A 19,737-nucleotide genomic window follows, 5' to 3' on the forward strand; every position below is an offset into this window, starting at 1 on the left:
ATTTCAAAAACACAGATAAATAGCTTACCACAGATAAATAGCTTCACTGTATGGGTATTTTCCAGAAGCATCTGAAAATTTTCCAGGGGGTCTGTAGAAGGGGACGTGTGACTAGTGCATCCCCCTCCCCTACCCCACTGGAAAGAAATGTCCAGGGATTGGGCTGCTGGAAGGGCAATATGGACCCATTCAAATTTCCTCCCAGGGACCAATCCCTCTTAGCCCTGGGGGATGTCCTTAGCAGGTGGCTGTTGCCTGGTCGGTGGGGTGGAGGGAAGGCTGAAGACCAGGAAGATGGATGTGTGGCTTTTGCTAGAAGCCGTCCATAGCGCACCCCAGGGGGGGTGAAAGGCTTCTAGGTGGGAACTGGGACAGTCAAATTCTTGCCGATTATTAACTGGACCCTCATTTCAGAAAGCAAGGCTGTTTTTATAAATTGGAACTGACTTTAAGAAACAAAACACACACACAAAAAAACCCAAAAAGGAATAGAAAATTTTATGCTGAAAAAAGATCCCCAATGAAACAATCAGTAGCACATCGCATCTGTGAAGTGTCCCAGCTCCCTGTAAAGATTATGTCTCTGACAATGGTTTCTTTCCAAGGTCATGGAGTAGGTGTTACACCCCAATCTTCATGTCCACATTCTGCAGGTTCCGCCTCTCATCTGCGGTCATAAACTGGTCTGGGGTCTCTGTCGACTCCTTGTTCACCAAATGCACCATCTCCTGAGACTTGCTAGCTTCTCCGTTGAGTCCGCTGGGCTTTCTGTCCTCCATAGTGCCATTGCCATTGTTGATCACCAGCTTTTTCTTCTGCCCACACCTAATAATTTACAAAATCACGTGAGAAATGGGTGCAATGACCCAGTTATCATCGTCACTGTCACTGCCACCATCACTACAGTTGATGACAATCTGAGTATGTTTCATCCTACTGACTCTTAACAAGTGACACTTCTCAAAGTGAGGTCCTTGAACCAGCAGCAAAATTTAACAAATGTAAGTTTGTTAAAAATGCAAATTCTCAGCCCCACCCCAGACATACTGAATCAGAAAACTCGAGGAGAGGGGCCCAGGGTCTGTGGTTTAGCAAACCCTCAAGGGCTTTCTGATGTGCACTTGAGTTCGAGAATCAGTGGTCACAGCTCTGGGAAGCCAGTGTTATTATTATCCTGTTATCACAGCCAAAGAAATCTTGGGGCTCAGAAAATTCCATAACTTGCCCCAGGTTATTCAACAAATACTAAAAGAATTGGGATTCAAACCCCGGTGTGTCTGACTCCCGAGTTCTAACTCTCCTTCCACCATACTAAAGAAGGGAAATGTTTGCCTCTTTTAAACTCCAGCCGTTTCTGCAGGCTCATATAAACCATCAACGGAACGACTGTAAGTCATTCTGATTTGCGTATTCAAGGAAGTCCCATTACTTCCTCTCCCGGTCCGCACGTTGTGGGCCTTGTCAGGGTTATTACTGCAAGTACCGAGAAGAATGAGACAACTCTTTTCTAGAAGTATAAGGCCATATTGATTTTTCTCTTAACATTGGTTAACTGCCGTATAACCCTGGATATAGGAGGTTTAACTACCTCCTAGGCAAGTTGTTCACTATTACTTTAAGATTTCTCAGTAACATTACTTAAGATTCAAATGCAGAAGGTCTTCTATGGAAAGGCATGACCTTGGCCTTGTTGCTGGGTCAGAGCATTGCCTTATCATATACCCAGCCTGACGCAATGCTTCCTCTTTCCTGTAACATAATCACTGCCACACATCTAGAAGTCAGATGCTGCTTAAACAAAAGCAAAGGTGCAGACCCTCACAACTGCACATGGAGCGGGGATGGGGGGAAATGGGCTAGCATTTATTGGACACCTCCTGAATGCCAGGCACTTTGCATGTAATTCCATGTAATCCTTACAATAATCTCACAAAGCAGCTGTTATTCCCATCATACAGCAGTGGAAACTGAGGTTCAGGAAGGTTTAGAAACTAGCTTGAGGGATCCAGTCAATATTCAAATCTAGGCTTTTATGACCGAAAGCCTGGGCTCTGCCGCACTCAGTTCAGGCTACTAACCATCTGGAGATTTGGCAACAGTATGAAGTCGGAATTGTTCACTTTGCCACTGGATACATGCAGTTGTACAGACAAAGCTTCTATTATTCATGATCATGGGGCATTCCCTCTGGGACTGCCAAGGCCATAAACTTTAATCCCTTGTTTGGGGAAGTTAGACATTACACATCCTGAATAGGAGGTTGATCCTGTCTCCTCTGGCATGACGCTTGATGAGGGCTCGGGGGAAGAAGGATGCTTGACTTGAGATGGTCTGTGGGGCTGGGCATATGGATGCAGTCCATATAGACAAGAGCAGGGGCTTGGAAGGCCTGGTTTGGGGACCTTAACGCTGTGTGACCTGGGGCAACTCACTTCACTTCTCTGAACCTCAGCTTTCTTATCTGTAACACCAGGCTGTTAAGAGTACCAGTGTCAAAGGATTGTGAAAATCCCTTGAAACAGAGGCTGGCACTGGATACATAAGTCTACCACTGTTTTATTTGTTGCTCTTCTGAACAACGTGGGGTGAGGAAACCGAGGCCTTGGATAAGCACTTAGAACAGTATCTAGAACACAGTAAATGTTCAAGAAGCACTTGTTGTAATTGTTAATGTAACCAGAGCCATATGAAATGTGTTTGGTTTGTTTCTTCTGGCTACCTCCACCCACCTTGTTATATTTACTCTGAAGATGATGGAAAAGGCCAAAGGTGGACGCTGCTTATGTCTTTTCAGATTGCCAGGGGGTATCTCATATGTTCTTTGTTTTTGATAGTTTTTTGTTTAAATTCAATTTTATTGAGTGTAGTTGATTTATACAATGTTGTGTTAATTTCTGCTGTACAGCAAAGTGATTCAGTTATACATACATATATACATATACATTCTTCTTCATGTTCTTGTCCATTGTGGTTTATCACAGGATATTAAATACAATTTCCTGTGCTATAGTAGGACCTTGTTGTTTATCCATTCCATATATAATAGTTTGCATCAGATGTTTTTTGGAGAAAAGGTGTCTTATTAAAGTAAATCCCGTTCACCTACCTAATGTGTACTTGAGAAGTTGGATGAAATATTGTGGGGAAGTGATTTATACTCATAAAAAATGTTTGTGCAAGGGGGTGAAGTGGGGAGTAATGTTATTACCCTAAACGAAGCTGATTTTGAAAGTGGGTAACATTCAACGTGCAGGGCTTAGGAATATTGGGCTTGGGTGTGGTCCTGACCCCATTTCCCTTTGGATTCATGGTCTCTGTTTTTTTGTCTGAGTTCTTTCAGGAGGGCAGGGTGATGCTCATAAATAACTCAGCCCAATATCTGGTGCTCCGGGCATTTCATAAGCACTTTTAAACAGCAAGTTCTAATTCTTTCATTCTTATTAGTTATAGGAATGTTAAAAGAAACATTAGAGCTGAGGGTACGTCAGAGGTGATCCAGCTAACCTCTTTTCTGAGTCCAAGAAGTCGAGCATATCACGCGAAGCTACCCCGCTAGGTATGGCCAGGAACTACACCGGATCTGCAACTTTATGACTCTAAAGGTCAGAGATTTTTACTGAACTGCCTCTGGCCTGTATCTCCTTTCCCCTTCAATCTCAGGCATTAGCTGAGGATGCACTGACGACACGATGTAGAAGATGCCAGACCGATGCCTGGCCAGGAGCGGGTGGGGTTTAGAACCCGGGTAACATATATTTAGGGCATGGGGGAGTTTATCCTGAAAGACTTGGGTGGGTGAGGAGTAACTTAACAACTGACCTTCTGTCTCTTCTACCTGACAGTCCTTAAAGATATTTAGAGATTTATTTTGCATTGTGTTGGAGCTTTGCCATTCCATCAGTAGCCACCAGCCAGATGTGTCTATTTAAATTTAAGCTAATTCAAATGAAATAAAATTGAAAATTCACTTCTTAAGTCGAACTAGCCACATTATGAGGGCTCAGTAGCCACAAGTGATTAGCGGTTGTGTATTAGCACCAATGTGGAACACTTCCGTCATCACAGAAAGTTACACTGGACAGCTCTGCTGTAGAGGGCAGGAGCCTGGGTGAGCAGAGATTACAGCGGGCTACACGGCCACAGCTTTATGATGGAACTCACGGATCACTTCCTCGTGGAAGCCCTTGTTTAACTCTCCCACCTCCACTTCGGCAATTAATGCTTTTCCACTTTTATCTTTTAACTGTAATTAACATAACAGGGCCTGGCCCAGAGAATGTTCTCAATAAACATTAGCTGACTCAAATTCAACAGGCCAATAGTGTCACGAAAGCTCAAGATTCTTGCAGAGAAGGGATGGTACCCTTTTCGTTGTCATGTCTTCCTCTTCTCTGCAGTGTTGACTGTCGTAGCCACCCCTCAAAAGAGGTTTGCTGAATACATGAATGGCTGCTGTAGGCTTCTTATCTTCAACCAAACTTTCTTTGATGAAAATAGGATTCTGTATCCCTCTATAATGCAACGCGCAAAGCAGAAAGGCCTCCGCCTTTTAAGAGGATTAGAAATGGGCTGGCGGCTTTAGAAACACACTGCACGCTCAGGGGCCCGTGCAGCTGTTAACCACCCTTTAGCTACGTGGCAAATCTGTTTTTGATTATCAAATCAGGACATAGTAATTTACAGCATCCAAGCAGCTACTTTCCCTGTGAGACACTTGCTGTGCCAGCTCCTGTGTGTCCCTGTTTGCCTGTTGCCAGGGTGACCACTGGTCTTGGCAGGAGGGGGAGGAAAGCAAGGGGGCCCGTTTTTGCTGCAGACATGATGAGAAGCGACACAGGAGCTAACCAGCTACACTGCAGGGACTCCAGCTGCTCTGGGGACAACTGAGCTGCTTCTCCAAGTTCTCCCCCACGCTGCGAGCATCTGAGGCCAGCGTTTCTATGGTGACGTGCACAAAGCTTATGGACTGTATATGTGAGCAGAAGTCGTGCCTTCTAGGGCCTGGAACAAAAGGATTGATTTCTGACAATAGGAAATTCATATTTAATTGAGCAAAAGTCATCTAGGAGAAAACACAGAGGCCGAGGGAAAGTATAAAGACTCTTTGTAAGGGCTCCCTCAAATCGCATTATTTAAATTCAACTAAAAAAAAAAAATCTCTTTCCATTTAGTCATGCGAGACTTCTAGGAGGTCTTTCAGATTTATTTTCCTAGTTTTTGTTTCTTATACAATTGGCTATCATGACTAATTTTTTTTTACTATGCCCTCAAAGGTACAGATAGCAACACAGCTATTCGACTTTAAAAGCACTTTCTTTAACTTGTACCAGTGTAAAACGACATTATTTGATTTCCTCCGATGAGTATGGGCTGTCACACGGCAATGAAATGAGCTGTTTCTTGCTTTCCAAAAGCCAACAAGAAAGATTCTAGAATTTTCTCCAGGTCTTTCCCCAAATGGAGGGGCATTTTCTGGCCTGTTAGATGATCTAGTGATACAATCAATGTGGTCCCACTTGGATGTAAGATTCTTTTGCCTTCTAAGAAGGAACCTCAAGCCATGTTTACCAAAGGCTAAATGTTCCCCTGCATTTGCTTGGAGAAAAATTGTAGCTCTTTAGAACATGTTGAACAGGAAATTTAGAATTACACTCCCGGAATACCCCTGTGAAAGCTCATTGCCTCTGATGCTAGAATTACTGTTCTCCTTCACTTCATTTTAGGTAGCATTATTTCTAGAGCCTGGTCACAGCTCCATCAGGTATATGCATTGTGGACGTTCCAAAACGATAGGCCTTGGTTGAGGTAGGAGAGAGGGGACGTTTGACAGTAGGAAAACAGCCCACATGCCAGTTCTAGGGAGCTGTCGTTTTTCAGACCTCCCTAAGGAAAGTTTTTTATTGTCTCATACACCTCAGTCTCAGGGAACTCTACCTAGGCCGTGACCTGAATCCTTTCAATGACAGCTTCCAGAGAGCAGAAAATACTGTCATTCCAAAAAAAAAAAAAAAAACCCAGCAAATAAAAACACAAACCCGATACCTGCTTTAGGTAAGGGTTCTAGAACTTTCTAGGGGCCTCAGACAGGCTAAAGGGCCAACCCCTGAAACTCTATATAGCGTTTTTGTGCACTATGCATTCACAGTAAGTATGTGTTTAATGAATCAATGAATGAGTGTATCTTTTATGTCTTCCTGGTGAGACATTGCACAGCTTTCAGCACATCGAGTCTCCATGGGCTTAACCGCCCCAAAGCTAAGAACCACAGAAAAGTCAACCACTATTGAAAAGCAGATGTCCAAATAATCAGTCTCCTTTCTCTAAGGAGTATGCCAGAGCAGAGCTTCTTAAACTGTACTGTCCACATGAATCCCTTAGGTCTTATCAAAACACAGACTCTGATACGGGAGGTCTGGGGTAGGGCATCTCATGCTGCCTTTCTAACAAGCTTCCAGGGCGCGGAGGCTGCTGTTTCCAGGGGCTACACTCTGAGTAGCAAGGACATATCACCTAAGGCTTTTCAGTTTTAGATTAAAGTATGGTTGACTTACAATATTCTATTAGTCCCAGGTATACAACCTACTAATTCGATATTTTTATAGATTGTACTCCATATAAGTTAATATAAAATATGGGCTATATTCCAAGTGTTGTACAATATATCCTTGTAGCTTATCTGTTTTAGACTTAGTAGTTATACAGCCCAAGTTTAAATGATGCCCCTTTCAAAGTTGAAGGCCCTGAAGAGCATCCCCTTACCTTCTCCTACTGTTGACAGCGATGCAAACTGCAAGAATCAAAGCCAGGGCCAGGAGAGATGCCAAGATGATCAGCCATTCTGGTGGGAGGCAAAAGATATCCATGAACTTGGAAAATAAGCTTGTGAAAACAGAAATGCACTTTACAAATTGACCTGGTCCAAAAAAGAATTACAGTCAGCTCTATACATGGGTCCAAGCAAAGGTCCAGTCAACAGCCAGACAGTACTGGAAGAATTATTTTGCTGTAGGTCTTTGCCCAACAGGACTCTTGTTTTCATCCCTTATCATCAGTCAAGATTTCCAAGTCCCCCCAAGAAAAACACGTTTCCAAAAACGTGTAGAATGACCTGTGGAAACCTGTAGATGCCTTTGGTGCAATGTTATTAAATAAATTAAAGGAACAGTCCTTTCCTATATGAGAGCAATCACCTTACATTTTATTAAGAAACAAAAATGGAGGCCACTAGAGGGTGGGAAAAAGGACATTCCTGTGTGTATAGGGCGGCGTCATTTGGCAAAACGTGTCAAAATCCTTCAAGATATACAGCCTTTGATCCATCATTAACACTTCTAGGAATATATAGGACCTCAGACTTAGCTATAAAGATTTTTATTACTGTGCTATTTGTGATAGTAAAGTTGGAAACAACCTACTATCCAACAATTAGGGACTGGTTAAACGCATTAGGGTACATCCATTGTATTGTGTACTAAGATACAGGGGAAGAGTATTTAATGACATTGGAAAGCTGTGGCCAACCAGTTGGGAATGTAGTTTACTAAACAGTGTGTATAATTACATGTTTGTATAGAAATTAGATTGAAAAATAACAGAAAGGACATACATGAAAATGGTAACCACGGTATTTCTGGATGGTGAGGTAGATAATAAGGGATTTATATTTTTACCCTTTTGTTTAGCTGTATTTTCAAAAATGTCTCCAAAAAGTAATGTATCACTTGTAAACCAATAAAATGTTATTTATATGTTTTAAAAGCAAGCTTTAGTAGGATTAAAATATGACTTGACAATTTGCAAGTCAATTGCAAAGTGGGCCGTATATCCACGCAATGAACTAAAGCTTAAGGAACAAGAAAAATGGGAAGCCATTCACTGGCCATTCTTCTTTGGGAAGCTTGATTCTCCTCTGATTTCCTGCTCAGTACTGCCTCTGTCTGACCTCTCCCTGGTTAGGTGAGTTTGGGGAGGGAGGTAGAGTTAGGAGGTGGGGAGGCTGACAGGAAGTTACCATTTCTGTTCTTTTCCCAGGGTTCTAGCCCTGAGATGCTCCATATTCACTCTCACGAGAGCTGGGGAAAATCTTGCTGCCTGATTATAGCAAACTGCATCCCCCCCCCCAGCCCACTCCCCCTCTCCACGTGCTCTGCTCAGATAAGCTGAGGTAAGGGGACGCGGCCCACACCACGTTCTTCCCTCTCCCCACGGGAGGCTCAGTCTGGAGACCTCTGAAGGGCAGAGTTAAAAGAGTCATTTACAACCCTAGGAAAAACCTTCCTTTATTGTAATCCCCCTTTACAAATGCCCAGTTCTGAGCCCAAGTGGAATAAAGAATTTGCCTCAAACGCCTTAAATCCTGATGCTCAAGGGAGCCAAGTGGCCCAGCCTTCTCACTGCACATCCCACATTCTGAAACTTTCTTCCGTCTGGATCAGTAAAGACTGTCCCTCGAGAAAAAGTAGTTTTTCTTTTAGTTTTTATGCCAGAAGAATATTCTCACTCCTCCTAACATGACCCTTGTATCTCCCCATTGTCTGCAATGCAAGGGGAAATTTACACGCTTCACCCAAAACCCGGAAGTAAAGCGATAACTGGACTGGGATAGGAAAAGGATCAGGGGATGACAAGGAGCCCCTGGGGTGATCACTCATTTGGGCAGGAAGCTGTAGTAACTAACATGGCTCTTCTATGGGACAGACCAGGGACAGGTCTAAATATGAGCTCAATCAATCTATGGGACCGAGATAAAAAGGAATGTTCCATCCTTTCCCGCCGAGAGGCTGTGGTGCTCTCATTCACCCTTTAGCTTGAAATCAGCTTCGAGGTTAGACATGCAGGAGAATACGCTTTCTAGCTGGTCTCTGCTTCCTTTCTGGGACATTCACAGAGACCCACTTTTAGCATTATGTTTCCTTCACAGCTCAAAACTCACCTGGAATTTGAGGTTTCCGCATAGGACCTGAGGTTGTGTTTGCCCCACGGTCCTGACTCCCACTTGAGTGCCCTAAAGAGAAAAACAACATCTCTCAACCAAAGTTTGGCACGCATAACCACGAGTTCCTTACAGAGTAGCACACAGGGCCAAGCTCTATGTGCTGCATCACTGTAAAGCTATTTATAGATTCCAGCCACAGACATTTATAATGTGTTGCATGAAAAAACACCTCCCCAGAAAAACTCGGTTTGATTAAGGCTAAGGTTTGGAAATGTTAGTTTTCTGCAAGAGCATGAGAATTCTCAGCAAAAGGACTATGCAGTGTTTAAGAGGCTGTAAGCAGGACAGCCCTGGATTCAAGCCCTACTTCTGTCTCTTGCCAGCAGCATCTGCTGGGTCAAGTCATCCCTCTCTAGGTCTCAGTTTTCTCACTCATAAAATGGGGTAATAATAGAATCCACTTCATCATCATTTTACAGAGGTTTAAAGAAGTGCACAAGAATGGTAATTGTGTGCAGTTACTGTAATAAGGAAGAACCTCTGTTTCTATTACAAGTCAATCACTAAAGGGATGCTACCTATAAGCTTAAATTATACATAATGGCCCATCTTTGGGAACCCTGCCTCCCAGGGAATGAGCATTATGGTAAAATATCTTTGTTTCACTCATAGGAAACATTCTGATCAGCCTGTGAATGACTGCAGGAAGGAAGAAATGAACACATCCCCTCCGGAGGCTGACCGGAAACCAGGAAAAGTTTGACTTTATTCCCTCCTCTTTTAGGATAAAAGAAGCCTGAATTCTAACGCAGGCAAGGTCGTTCTCTGCGATACCAGTCCATCTTCTCGGTCTGCTGGCTTTCTGAATAAAGTCAGTATTCCTCGCCCCAACACCTCATCTCTTGATTTACTGGCCTGTCATGCAGCGAGCAGTACGAGCTTGCACACAGTCACATTACAATTTTCTGTTTTTAACTTAGGACCTTGCTACCCTGGACCAGCAACCTCACGTGGGAGCTTGCTGGGAATACAGAGTCTTAGGCCTCATCCCTAACCTCAGAATCCTCATTTTAACAAGATCCCTAGGGGATTCAAATGCTCCAGGTAGTTGAAAACATATCTAGAAACCACGTCCAATATCTTCAATAGATATAAATATAGGTATTAAAAAATAAGGATTTGGGGTGGGAGGGGCAATGGCCCCTTCTGTCTGTGAAAAATCACCCGAAGGAGTGTGCCTGTTAATGTATTCCTGAAGCATGCATTGCTTAGAAGACAACATTTTCTACTGCTACAAAACCAAATAAGGAGACAAATAAAGGATCTCAAACTGGAAGGAACAGGAAGTATCACAAGATAAAGAATCCAAAAGTCAGAACGGGAGGTTCATCAAAATGATGGAGGAGGGGCTTCCCTGGTGGCGCAGTGGTTGAGAGTCCGCCTGCCGATGCAGGGGACACGGGTTCGAGCCCTGGTCTGGGAAGATCCCACATGCCGCGGAGCAACTGGGCCTGTCAGCTACAACTACTGAGCCTGCGCGTCTGGAGCCTGTGCTCCACAGCAAGAGAGGCCGCGATAGTGAGAGGCCTGTGCACCGCGATGAAGAGCGGCCCCCACTTGCCGCAACTAGAGAAAGCCCTCGCACAGAAACGAAGACCCAACACAGACAAAAATAAGTAAATAAACAAAATGACGGAGGAATTACGTTTTAAAAGAAACTTCTAAGACATCTTGTGAAGGACACTCACCCAAATGAAAGTTTTGGTTTGTGTGTGTGTGTGTGTGTGTGTGTGTATGTGTGCGTGTGTGTGTGTTATGCTTCCTCCACTGCTTCAAAGTGAAATGTGAAAAACTCCCACTAAAATCAACTCTTTTTCCCTACCCAATAGGACCCCACTGCAGAATCCTAAAGGCTTCCAAGAAAAAAACCAAGGAAGTCTGTTGGGCTAATCAATGAATGAAGCTAGCCAGGCCTTAATGGTCTTTCCTCAGAGGGTCAAACTGCAGGCCGTGCAGAGGGGACTCTGCACTTTTGATGGCTGTGGTTATGTTGGGTAGAATGGCTCCTGTTTATGCAATGTGATGTTCTTGTTAAACTCAAAATGGAGCAAAACAAAGTCTACCAGACATCTAGCTGTCTCAGCAGGTCATTTTGACAGTGGCCTTTTACTTTACAAACCTCAGAAGGAGTCCAAGGGGCTTCCTCTAGCTGCCTCCCAGAGGCCTTGGTCATTATTGGCAGGTGTTTGCCTGTACAGGTCATGGGATACTGGCCATCTAAACTAGAGATCCTTACCTTGAAAACCACCTAGGAGGTACACCCACTCTCACTGGTCTTTCTCTGACTCATAGCAGCCTTTGGTATTTGAATGGGACGCCACTAGTGGATCACAATCCCTATTTTGATTTTCAAAAAAGTGCTCCCAGCAAGGAAAGATCTGGGTGTGTGTACAACCAGATGAAACCTCCCGTTTGAACAACACACAGCTGCACAGGAGGCAAACAAAAGAGACTGCTCCCGCCCACCTGATTCTCACTTCAAGCAAGAGCTGAAGAAGCTGGAGGAAGATGGACAAGACACAGCAGGCCGCCTCGCCTTGCGCCCTAGAGGCCCGCAAATCTAGCCCGGGTAGGGCTGGCTGGGGAAGTTCTGCAAAGAGGGGTGCTTGACAATGCAGTTGGGAGGTGAGATCCAATCTAAGACATATGCACAGAGATCATTCAACTGGCTCTGACTGTGAGGAAAAAGTCTAAGACAGTGCTAATCAAACTTCAATATACATACAAACCACCTAGTGGGGGAGGGGTGGGGGAGGCCTAGTTAAAATGCAGCTCTTGATTCAGTTGGTCTGGGATGACTGGGGAGTCCGCATCTCCTGCCAGCTCTTAGGTGATGTCCCTGCTGCCGGTCCAGGGACCACACTTGGAGCGGCTGGGGTCTCTTGATTTTAAAGAGCACTTCCTTTTAGTCAGAGATCCATATATCATTTCCAAAACACTTTCAAATTCCTGATACCACACGCTCTTCACAAGAACTCTAGGAGGTAACGGAGGCCAGTGTTCTGATCTCCTTTTTACCAATAAATTGAAGCTAGGAAAGGCTAACTGCCCCACCCAAGGCCCCCAGAGAGCTTGGGACTTCTGTCTTTAATTTAGGAGCACTTCTACTAGGCCCTTACATCCCTGTGCTCTTACAGTATAGGTTATTACTGAAGCCACCTTGTAAATCTCCATCTTCATATTTGCTGTAAGTGTGTGAATCTTCAAGCCTGGAAGTAACCCTACTCCCACTTGGGTGTGAAGGGGAGGACGATAGTTCATATGGCTTACCTGGTTTGCATGGGCTCACCTGGACTGGTGACTGTCAGGGAGACCACAGTGAGACCGCACTGGCAGAACCTTTCAGTAGCCCCAGCATCAGTGGTCACAAGTCAACCTGCCTTATGGCCTACTTTTGCTGCCTGGAGTAATGTTTCTAGGGATGTGATCATTACAGTAATTACGGCAGTAATGATGGTCATTACAGGGTACTCTCTCCAGATCCGGCTTCTAGAGGCAATATGAGACCTCTGGGCTTGAAACCTGGCTCCACCACTCAGCTCACTAGTCATGTTAACTCAGCCAGGTTGCTTAGCCTCTCTGAGCCTTAGTTTCCTCATCTGTAATATTGGGATAATAATAGTACTGACATAATTAAATGAGTTAATAATAGATGAAACATGAAATCACTGATATTTGACTGTTGACCTACAGAAATGGCAGTTTCATAGGGTCCAACCTAATACACGTAAAGTGTTTAGAACAACGCCACCAGCACACAGTAAATCCTCAATAAAGGCTAGCTATTATGCCATGTTCGGGGAGAGGAGGTTATGCTAAATGTTTTACAAGGATACATCATTTAGTCTTTAAAAGAACGCCCTGTAACAATTATTATTATCCCAATTTTATTGGTTAGGAAATCGAGTCTCAGATCCTTTAAACAAGGTCTCTCGTTAGCATGTGGAGGAGCTGGAATCAAACCCAGGCCGTTCTTTCTCCAAAACCCATGTTCTTAATCGCTCTGGTATAATGCAATGTTAAACTGAGCGCCTGCCTGAATTCTTCCTGATCCTTTCAGATGGAAGAGTTTTCTTGAAAGCAGTAGTTCTCAAAGTGGAGTCCCTGTCCCAGCAGAATCAGCATCACCAGAGAACTTATTAGAAATACAAATGCTTGGGCTCCACCCCAGACCTACCGAATCAGAAACTTTAAGGATAAGGCCCAGCAATGTAGTTTCATAAGCCCTTCCCGTGACTGTGATGCATGCAGGGAACGTATGAGAACCGCTCTGCAGGAGACACTGACTCATACTTCATTACTAATCAGCAGGTTCAATGACAATAACAATAAATGACTAAAGCAGCTCAAACTCACCAGCTGATTCGGATCCATGAGTCGTATAGGACGTCCCGCTGGGGTCATGGGATGAGTCTCGGTCTCCTGTAAGGAGCAATAAAGGGAGGCTGAGTACTGTGTGCTCAGTTACACTGCCGTCTGCTTTTCCTCACGTGTGCATTTTCACACAGCCCATCCCAAAGTTTAGCCTTTTAAAGGTAGCCAAAAACAATGACACAGCAGCTTTGAATGGGTCCACGATACGAAATATTGTTCATTGCTTCATCTACTGATGAGTGGCCTAGAGCTTTAATCAAAATTGTAAAAACGGGGACAGCACAGACCTGCAAGGATGACCATAGGAAGCGTGGCTTTAGTAAAAATCCCCAAACTGTAACATCTACCAAAAATATCATGAGGTCTTGGCAAGTGTGAGGTGCGGATCTGATACTGTGTCTTTGAAATAAGGACTATGTGCTTTGGATCATGACAGATGGGATCGCTGGGAAGGCGTGTACTCTGTGGCTTAGGGCGTGAGACATTTAAAGAGATTTCTCTGAGGCAGGACATAGAAAAAGGTTTTGCTGTGCAATAAAGGATCTTGGGGTTGAATCATGTAAGGATTCAAAGAGAAAAGTTAACTGTTTATTTAGAGAAAAAGTCTGAAAATAAGTGAAAAAGAAATGGGCAGATGATAACTGGCACGTGGCTAAGGTGCGCCTGGTTATTAGACTATGTTCCAAATAATATTTCCCAAAAATTAAACCTGTATTTTTAACACCAAGAGTTACTATAATCCCATCTTCTCAAACATCCATCACCCAAAGGCTTTAGATGAGGCGAGTTTATGAACTGCTAAAATCTGGACCCACAGGTCAAATCTTGGGTTCAGCGTATGGCAACTCTCGATCTTCTCCCTCCTCCCCACACATTTCCCAAAACTCTAATGGAATCTTAAAGCAACACAACACAGGACAATAGTTCATAAAATGGCTATGGTCACCCATTATGAAACGTTCTTATAAGGAATACACAGTAATCTGATCTTCACCATGTCCTTGTTTAGACAAGGCAGACACAGGTGACCTGTAATCGATTATGTAATTGTACGGGGGAGATGGACTGCTTTGTTCCTCGGCTGACGGTTAGAAAAACTGAAAACAGCATTTGCTGAAATGCTGAACACCAATACCCCCAATACCACCACCACCATCACCATTATCACCACCGCCATCACCACCACCACAATTCCAGATGTTTTCATTTTTAACATCAAGCAAAAAGATGGAGGAAAAAAATGTATGGGAGGAAATGAGCCTTATCTGAGTGCTCTGGAAGAAAACAAAGGGTGATAGATCATTTAATCCACGGAGAACTGTGGAAAATCTGTCTATACCACCACAGAATGTAGAAGGAATCAGGGTATGTAAGTATCAATTTTGTAGAAAGTATTTTATTTACTAACAAATAGACTATGTAATCCTTCAAGGCTACTGTAACTATTAAAATTGCCATTTAAAATTTAAATTCATTTGGGTGCATAAAGGGCTCTGTTTTGCCAAAAGAAACCAGGCAGTGCTCTAAGATTCATTTCTCCAGAAGAATACTGACACTGCTGCTAGGAATTTTTAATAACTGAGGGCAGACCTATGCTGAATGAAGAACCAATGGATGCAAGGGCTTTTGTCTTGCCAATACTGTCGAGGTTAGTATGTTTTTTTAATTTATTGTTTTGGCTGCATTGGGTCTTCATTGCTGTGCGTGGGCTTTCTCTAGTTGCTGCAAGTGGGGGCTACTCTTCATTGCGGTACGCGGGCTTCTCATTGTTGTGGCTTTTCTTGCTACGGAGCACGGGCTCTACGCATGCAGACTTCAGTAGTTGTGGCTCACCAGCTCTAGAGTGCAGGCTCAGTAGTTGTGGTGCACGGGCTTAGTTGCTCTGTGGCATGTGGGATCTTCCCGGACCAGGGCTCAAACCCGTGTCCCCTGCATTGGCAGGCAGATTCTCAACCACTGCGCCACCAGGGAAGCCCGAGGTTAGTATTTTTTAAAACTGTTTTCCTTGAAGCCCTGGGATGGGCAGCCCAAGCATGTGGGCTCTAGGATAGAGGCCAAGTACGTGGCATTCTCATTCTGGGTTTTCTGTCCCATATCAAGTAACAGTATCACAGCTCTTATCTGTTTTACGTGTTGGGTTCTCATAAGATTTATTCTTCTTTTGAGAGGGAGGTGGATGGGAAAAGACATAGGCTACTATATATATATACACACACATATGCTACCATATATATATATATATATATATATATATATATATATATGTTTAAAATCATGAATATCTAATATCCCTTAATGGTTGAACGGTAAGAACATTTGAACAGTTGGCACCAGGAAGAGAGAGTTCAATTTTAGTTTCTTAGCCAGGGTATTTTGCAGTTTCCTTTTCTTCAGTGTTAGTTTCTTAATGCAAACAGAGAAACAAAAGTGGAAGCAGGGAGGATTGCTAGTTCCAGTCCATGTGTAACTTAACTGAATAAGTTATCTTCAGTCATCTCTTTGCCATCACAACAAGAGAAAGGGTGCCTAGTCACTAATAGTAGATTGAATCATATAGTTTTAAGTGTACAACATAGTTAGAAGAGGTTATCCATAAGCCCTTCACCAAAAGTAAAATTCACCAATCCATCACCAATAAAAGAGAATTTCAGAGCAAAGATATTAGTATATGGAAATTATTCACAAGTTGGGTAAAACCTTACTACATAGGCAGCATATATTAGTTGAATCAAATGAAATTGATACTTGACTACTTTTACTTACAAAAATATCCACTTCATATGGTTCAACCAAATATATCCCAAGATCAGGAAGAAGACAAAGAAAGAAATTCTGCCATAACAACCAAGTCACAAAAAATAGATGGAAATTTCACAGGCAAATGAAAACATTACCTAAAATAAATCTATTGCACTAGAATGATGATCTGTGTGAAAGCCATTCCCATGTTACAAATCAGTCTAATCACAGCCTACACAGAAGACGTTCCCTATAATATGAAAGGATGTGTTGTTTCTCCCTGTAGAGAAAGCAAACCAGATAACAAATGGCCAAATTACCTGATAAAGAAAGATCAACATTAGAAGTAGAATCTCCAACAATAGTAACTTCAGGGGACCCAGTCTTAGCAGGGGTCACTGGGATGAGGGTTCTGTATTCATTTGTGTCTGGAGAATAAGGAGTATAACCTTCCACTGAAGTAGTTGAGTCTTCAGGAAGATTTTCACCTCTTCTGCCACCTGTGCCATCATTCCTATCTGTGTGGAGGTGGAATCAATGGTAAACCCACATTTGTAAGACCACCACCAACTGTGTGCTTGTCTTCTGAACGTGAGACTGCTGCAAAGCTTTCCACTTGTTATTTGTGAACATGGAGCCAAAGACAGTGTGGTTTGTTACACTATTGAACAGGATCAATATTTTGCAATCAGTACCGCCTGGACATCATTCAACGGAAGAGATTTTGGTGATCCTAATATCTAGAAGAGACATTTGTTACATCATCTACCTGGCTTATTAAAATAAGGTTTATGCCGCTAGAACTGTTACCTTGAAGTCAACTCAGGTACTAGATAATCTTGAGCTCTTACTCAATTGGACCCACCTTTGATGAAGTGGAAGAAATAAGCTAGTGAGCTGACAGGTAAAATTATGCTCCCTGCGATTGGAAGAGCAAATGCAAAGTTTCAAAGACGTTGAGGCTTTGATTATTCTTTCCTTTGCCAGAGGGCACTGCTTCTTGGTCACCAGCGCCATGGATTTATGGTCCAGAGGATAAATGGCAAAATAATATTATTAATGCAAGGAAAATAGAGAGTGACATAATTCAGATCTTTCCACCAAATCATACATAAGTGATCTGTTATTTTTAAACAAAGCCACTAACTCTGGAGTTTAAGAAACCCAAACTTTAAGATTAAAAACATATAGTTTGCATTTAACATACAATGGCTTCTAAGAGATCTACAGAGCAGAAAACTCCGAGAACCATCGCCAGCCACAGCTTCTGACCAGGGGCAAGAGCACAACAGCCAACTGAGGCACCTCCACCAAAGCCACTGCAAAAGCACCCACAGTGCATTGACTTGTTTGTCAATAGCCGAAGCCACCTGGGCTTTACAGTCCTTACTGCTAGATGTTGGAGTAGCAGTCACGGGATGGTCTTTGTCTTCTTCCAAGCCTCCACGCGATGTAGAGAAGCTCTGAGTAGCACTCTGCTCTGTTTCAATGAGGGATGAATCCAGTATTAATTTGTAGTCATGAAACAAACCCTCTGTTATCTGCTGACAGGGAGGATCTAATAACAGTGGAGTCAGATGGATAGATGCATAGGGATACCAAGGTCTGTGCACACCATTCTCCTGTGATTGATAGAAACGCGCAACAGAATTCTGCTTTGCCCCTAGCTGGCTTTGTTTTTCAGTACAATAAACAAGGTAAAATGCCAAGGTGAAATCTGGGCTAAAACTGTGCCCACCCTGGATCATCCTGGCCCAATTATGGCATTGCTTCCTGTCACTCAGGAAAATCAGAGAACACAGAGACAAAGAAAAAGGAATGTTTGAATCCCGGTGTTCCTATCAACCACCAAGAGCACCTTAGCTGTGTGTCAAGAAGTGTGACTATAGGGAAAATAAACACGATCATAACAGGCAGTATATGTGTAACCACAAAAGAGGAAGAAGTTCATCTAGAATAACTTGCTCAGGTAACTCAGATCAAATTTATACAAGGAAACACTTAAGTCTCTTCTAAAGAACATTAAATGAAGTTACCATTGTACTCACTTATTAGGTTTTTGATCTCATCTGTGGATGAGAATTCTCATCACTGCACTGAAATGCCAGGAAACGCTTGTCTGGGCAAACACAGGGTCCTCACTGATATATATCCATTTCAGGTTGAACCATTGCCCGTATCTGAAATGGCTTTCATTGTTTTGAGTTAATTTCTTTTGTGTTCTTCTAAGAAAGGGACTGACCTCTGAGTTACAGGTGCAAGCACTTCATAAAGCACACCACTAAGCCATGTCCACCACCAAGTAAATATTACTACCAGGAGAGAGACAGTCACCAAATCGCAAACCCAACATCAGAACAAAAGTCAACAGGGACATAAGGTAGGAATATGAGACCCTCCATTGTCAAGGAGCATTTTAAGGCTTATCTGCATCTCCTCTGACACTTAACACTGGGTTATTTACATTCTTGACAATTAACACGTCCTTGCTGATTTTTCCCTTTGCCTAAAAGGGCTCACACGAAAAGACTCTGCCCATTATGTGTAGCAAACAGTGAAATGAGGCCCTCTTAATTCTAGATTTCTTTCCTATTCAGTCATGAAATTATGCATGACTTTATGGTATCTGTGGTGGACATTAAGGCCACTAGAAGTTTAGCATTGTTTCTACCAGATATTTAGCGATAGGAAGAGATATAGCAACTGTTCCTCTTTCGTTCCCGGGCCCTGCAACCCATGTCAATTGTCAACAACGTATTTGCTCCTCCTCTGTGGGCTGATGTGATTTCCCTACTCTCTGTGATTATCTGGCCCCCAAACATGTTTTCACAACCATTGAAAAAAGGCTACCCCTCTTCTGCCTTGATTGAAAGATGGGAATCTAAAGGAGCTGGTCAGTTAAAGCATAGAGACACCACTGTCCTAGCTGTGGTCTTAAATTTCACTGACATAACTACTCAGAAAAGGAAAATCAAGCGGAATGGAGTCTCACCTCCTTTTCCTTATGTTTCAACATAAAGTCATTGAATCTGGAAAGCACCACAAATGAAGGTATAATCAGATTTAAAGAACCACCAAGAAAATATAGAAAATGAAGACAGCTTTTATGTTCCGAGCTGAGCTGAGCCACGCAGCACTGAATGTGCTGTCCCATCACCAAGCCCTGAATGTGCTGTCCCGTCACCAAGCCCAAGCCCTGCGTCGGGGCCGAGGAGAGCAAGAGCTGAAGCAGGAATACAGATCAACAGAGACCGAGTGTCATTATCCTTACGAGTTGTCACTGAAAGAGGTCCTGTCCTGTCCAAGTCTTCCACCAAACCTGTGTTTGGATCTGCAGAAGGCTGAAGCGTCGTACTATGGCTGGTGTCCACATCTGAAGGAATTAAATCAGCGTTATTGCTTGATTTCCTAACTACTATCTGAGGGTTGTTTATGGTCTAGAGACAAATTATTCTTATATTCAAACCTGTATAAGAGGAAAGAAAGCACATACTGATTCACGTCTCCAGAATTGAAATGGATCATCGTCTCTCCAAAAGAGCATCCCAAGAAGTAACTGGTTTTCATTTAAAGGCTGAGTTGTATGAAAGCTACAACTTTTGTTCTTTTTTTTGCTGAATCTGGAAGAA

At 43.1% G+C, this 19,737-nt stretch overlaps 1 protein-coding gene across 9 annotated transcripts in view; it reads right to left on the minus strand.

Annotated features, from left to right (window-relative positions):
* Positions 1–476: 476 nt before the first annotated feature.
* Positions 477–19,737, minus strand: part of CD44 (CD44 molecule (IN blood group)) — an 85,943-nt gene continuing 66,682 nt past the window's right edge. For 5 of the 9 annotated variants that reach the window (XM_030864723.3, XM_070046240.1, XM_070046238.1 and 2 more), the window contains 7 exons: positions 19,380–19,481; positions 17,499–17,588; positions 16,429–16,626; positions 13,352–13,417; positions 8,933–9,004; positions 6,760–6,838; positions 477–825 (listed from right to left, as the gene is read on the minus strand). In XM_030864723.3, coding sequence (XP_030720583.1) covers positions 621–825; positions 6,760–6,838; positions 8,933–9,004; positions 13,352–13,417; positions 16,429–16,626; positions 17,499–17,588; positions 19,380–19,481 — 812 coding nt within the window. In that variant the 3' untranslated portion in view covers positions 477–620. The remainder of the gene's footprint in view (positions 826–6,759; positions 6,839–8,932; positions 9,005–13,351; positions 13,418–16,428; positions 16,627–17,498; positions 17,589–19,379; positions 19,482–19,737) is intronic. The other 4 variants (XM_070046242.1, XM_070046241.1, XM_070046239.1 and 1 more) reach the window with 3 other exon arrangements.

The sequence above is a fragment of the Globicephala melas genome, chromosome 8, assembly GCF_963455315.2.
Source record: "Globicephala melas chromosome 8, mGloMel1.2, whole genome shotgun sequence".
In the NCBI taxonomy this organism is placed as follows: Eukaryota; Metazoa; Chordata; class Mammalia; order Artiodactyla; family Delphinidae; genus Globicephala; species Globicephala melas.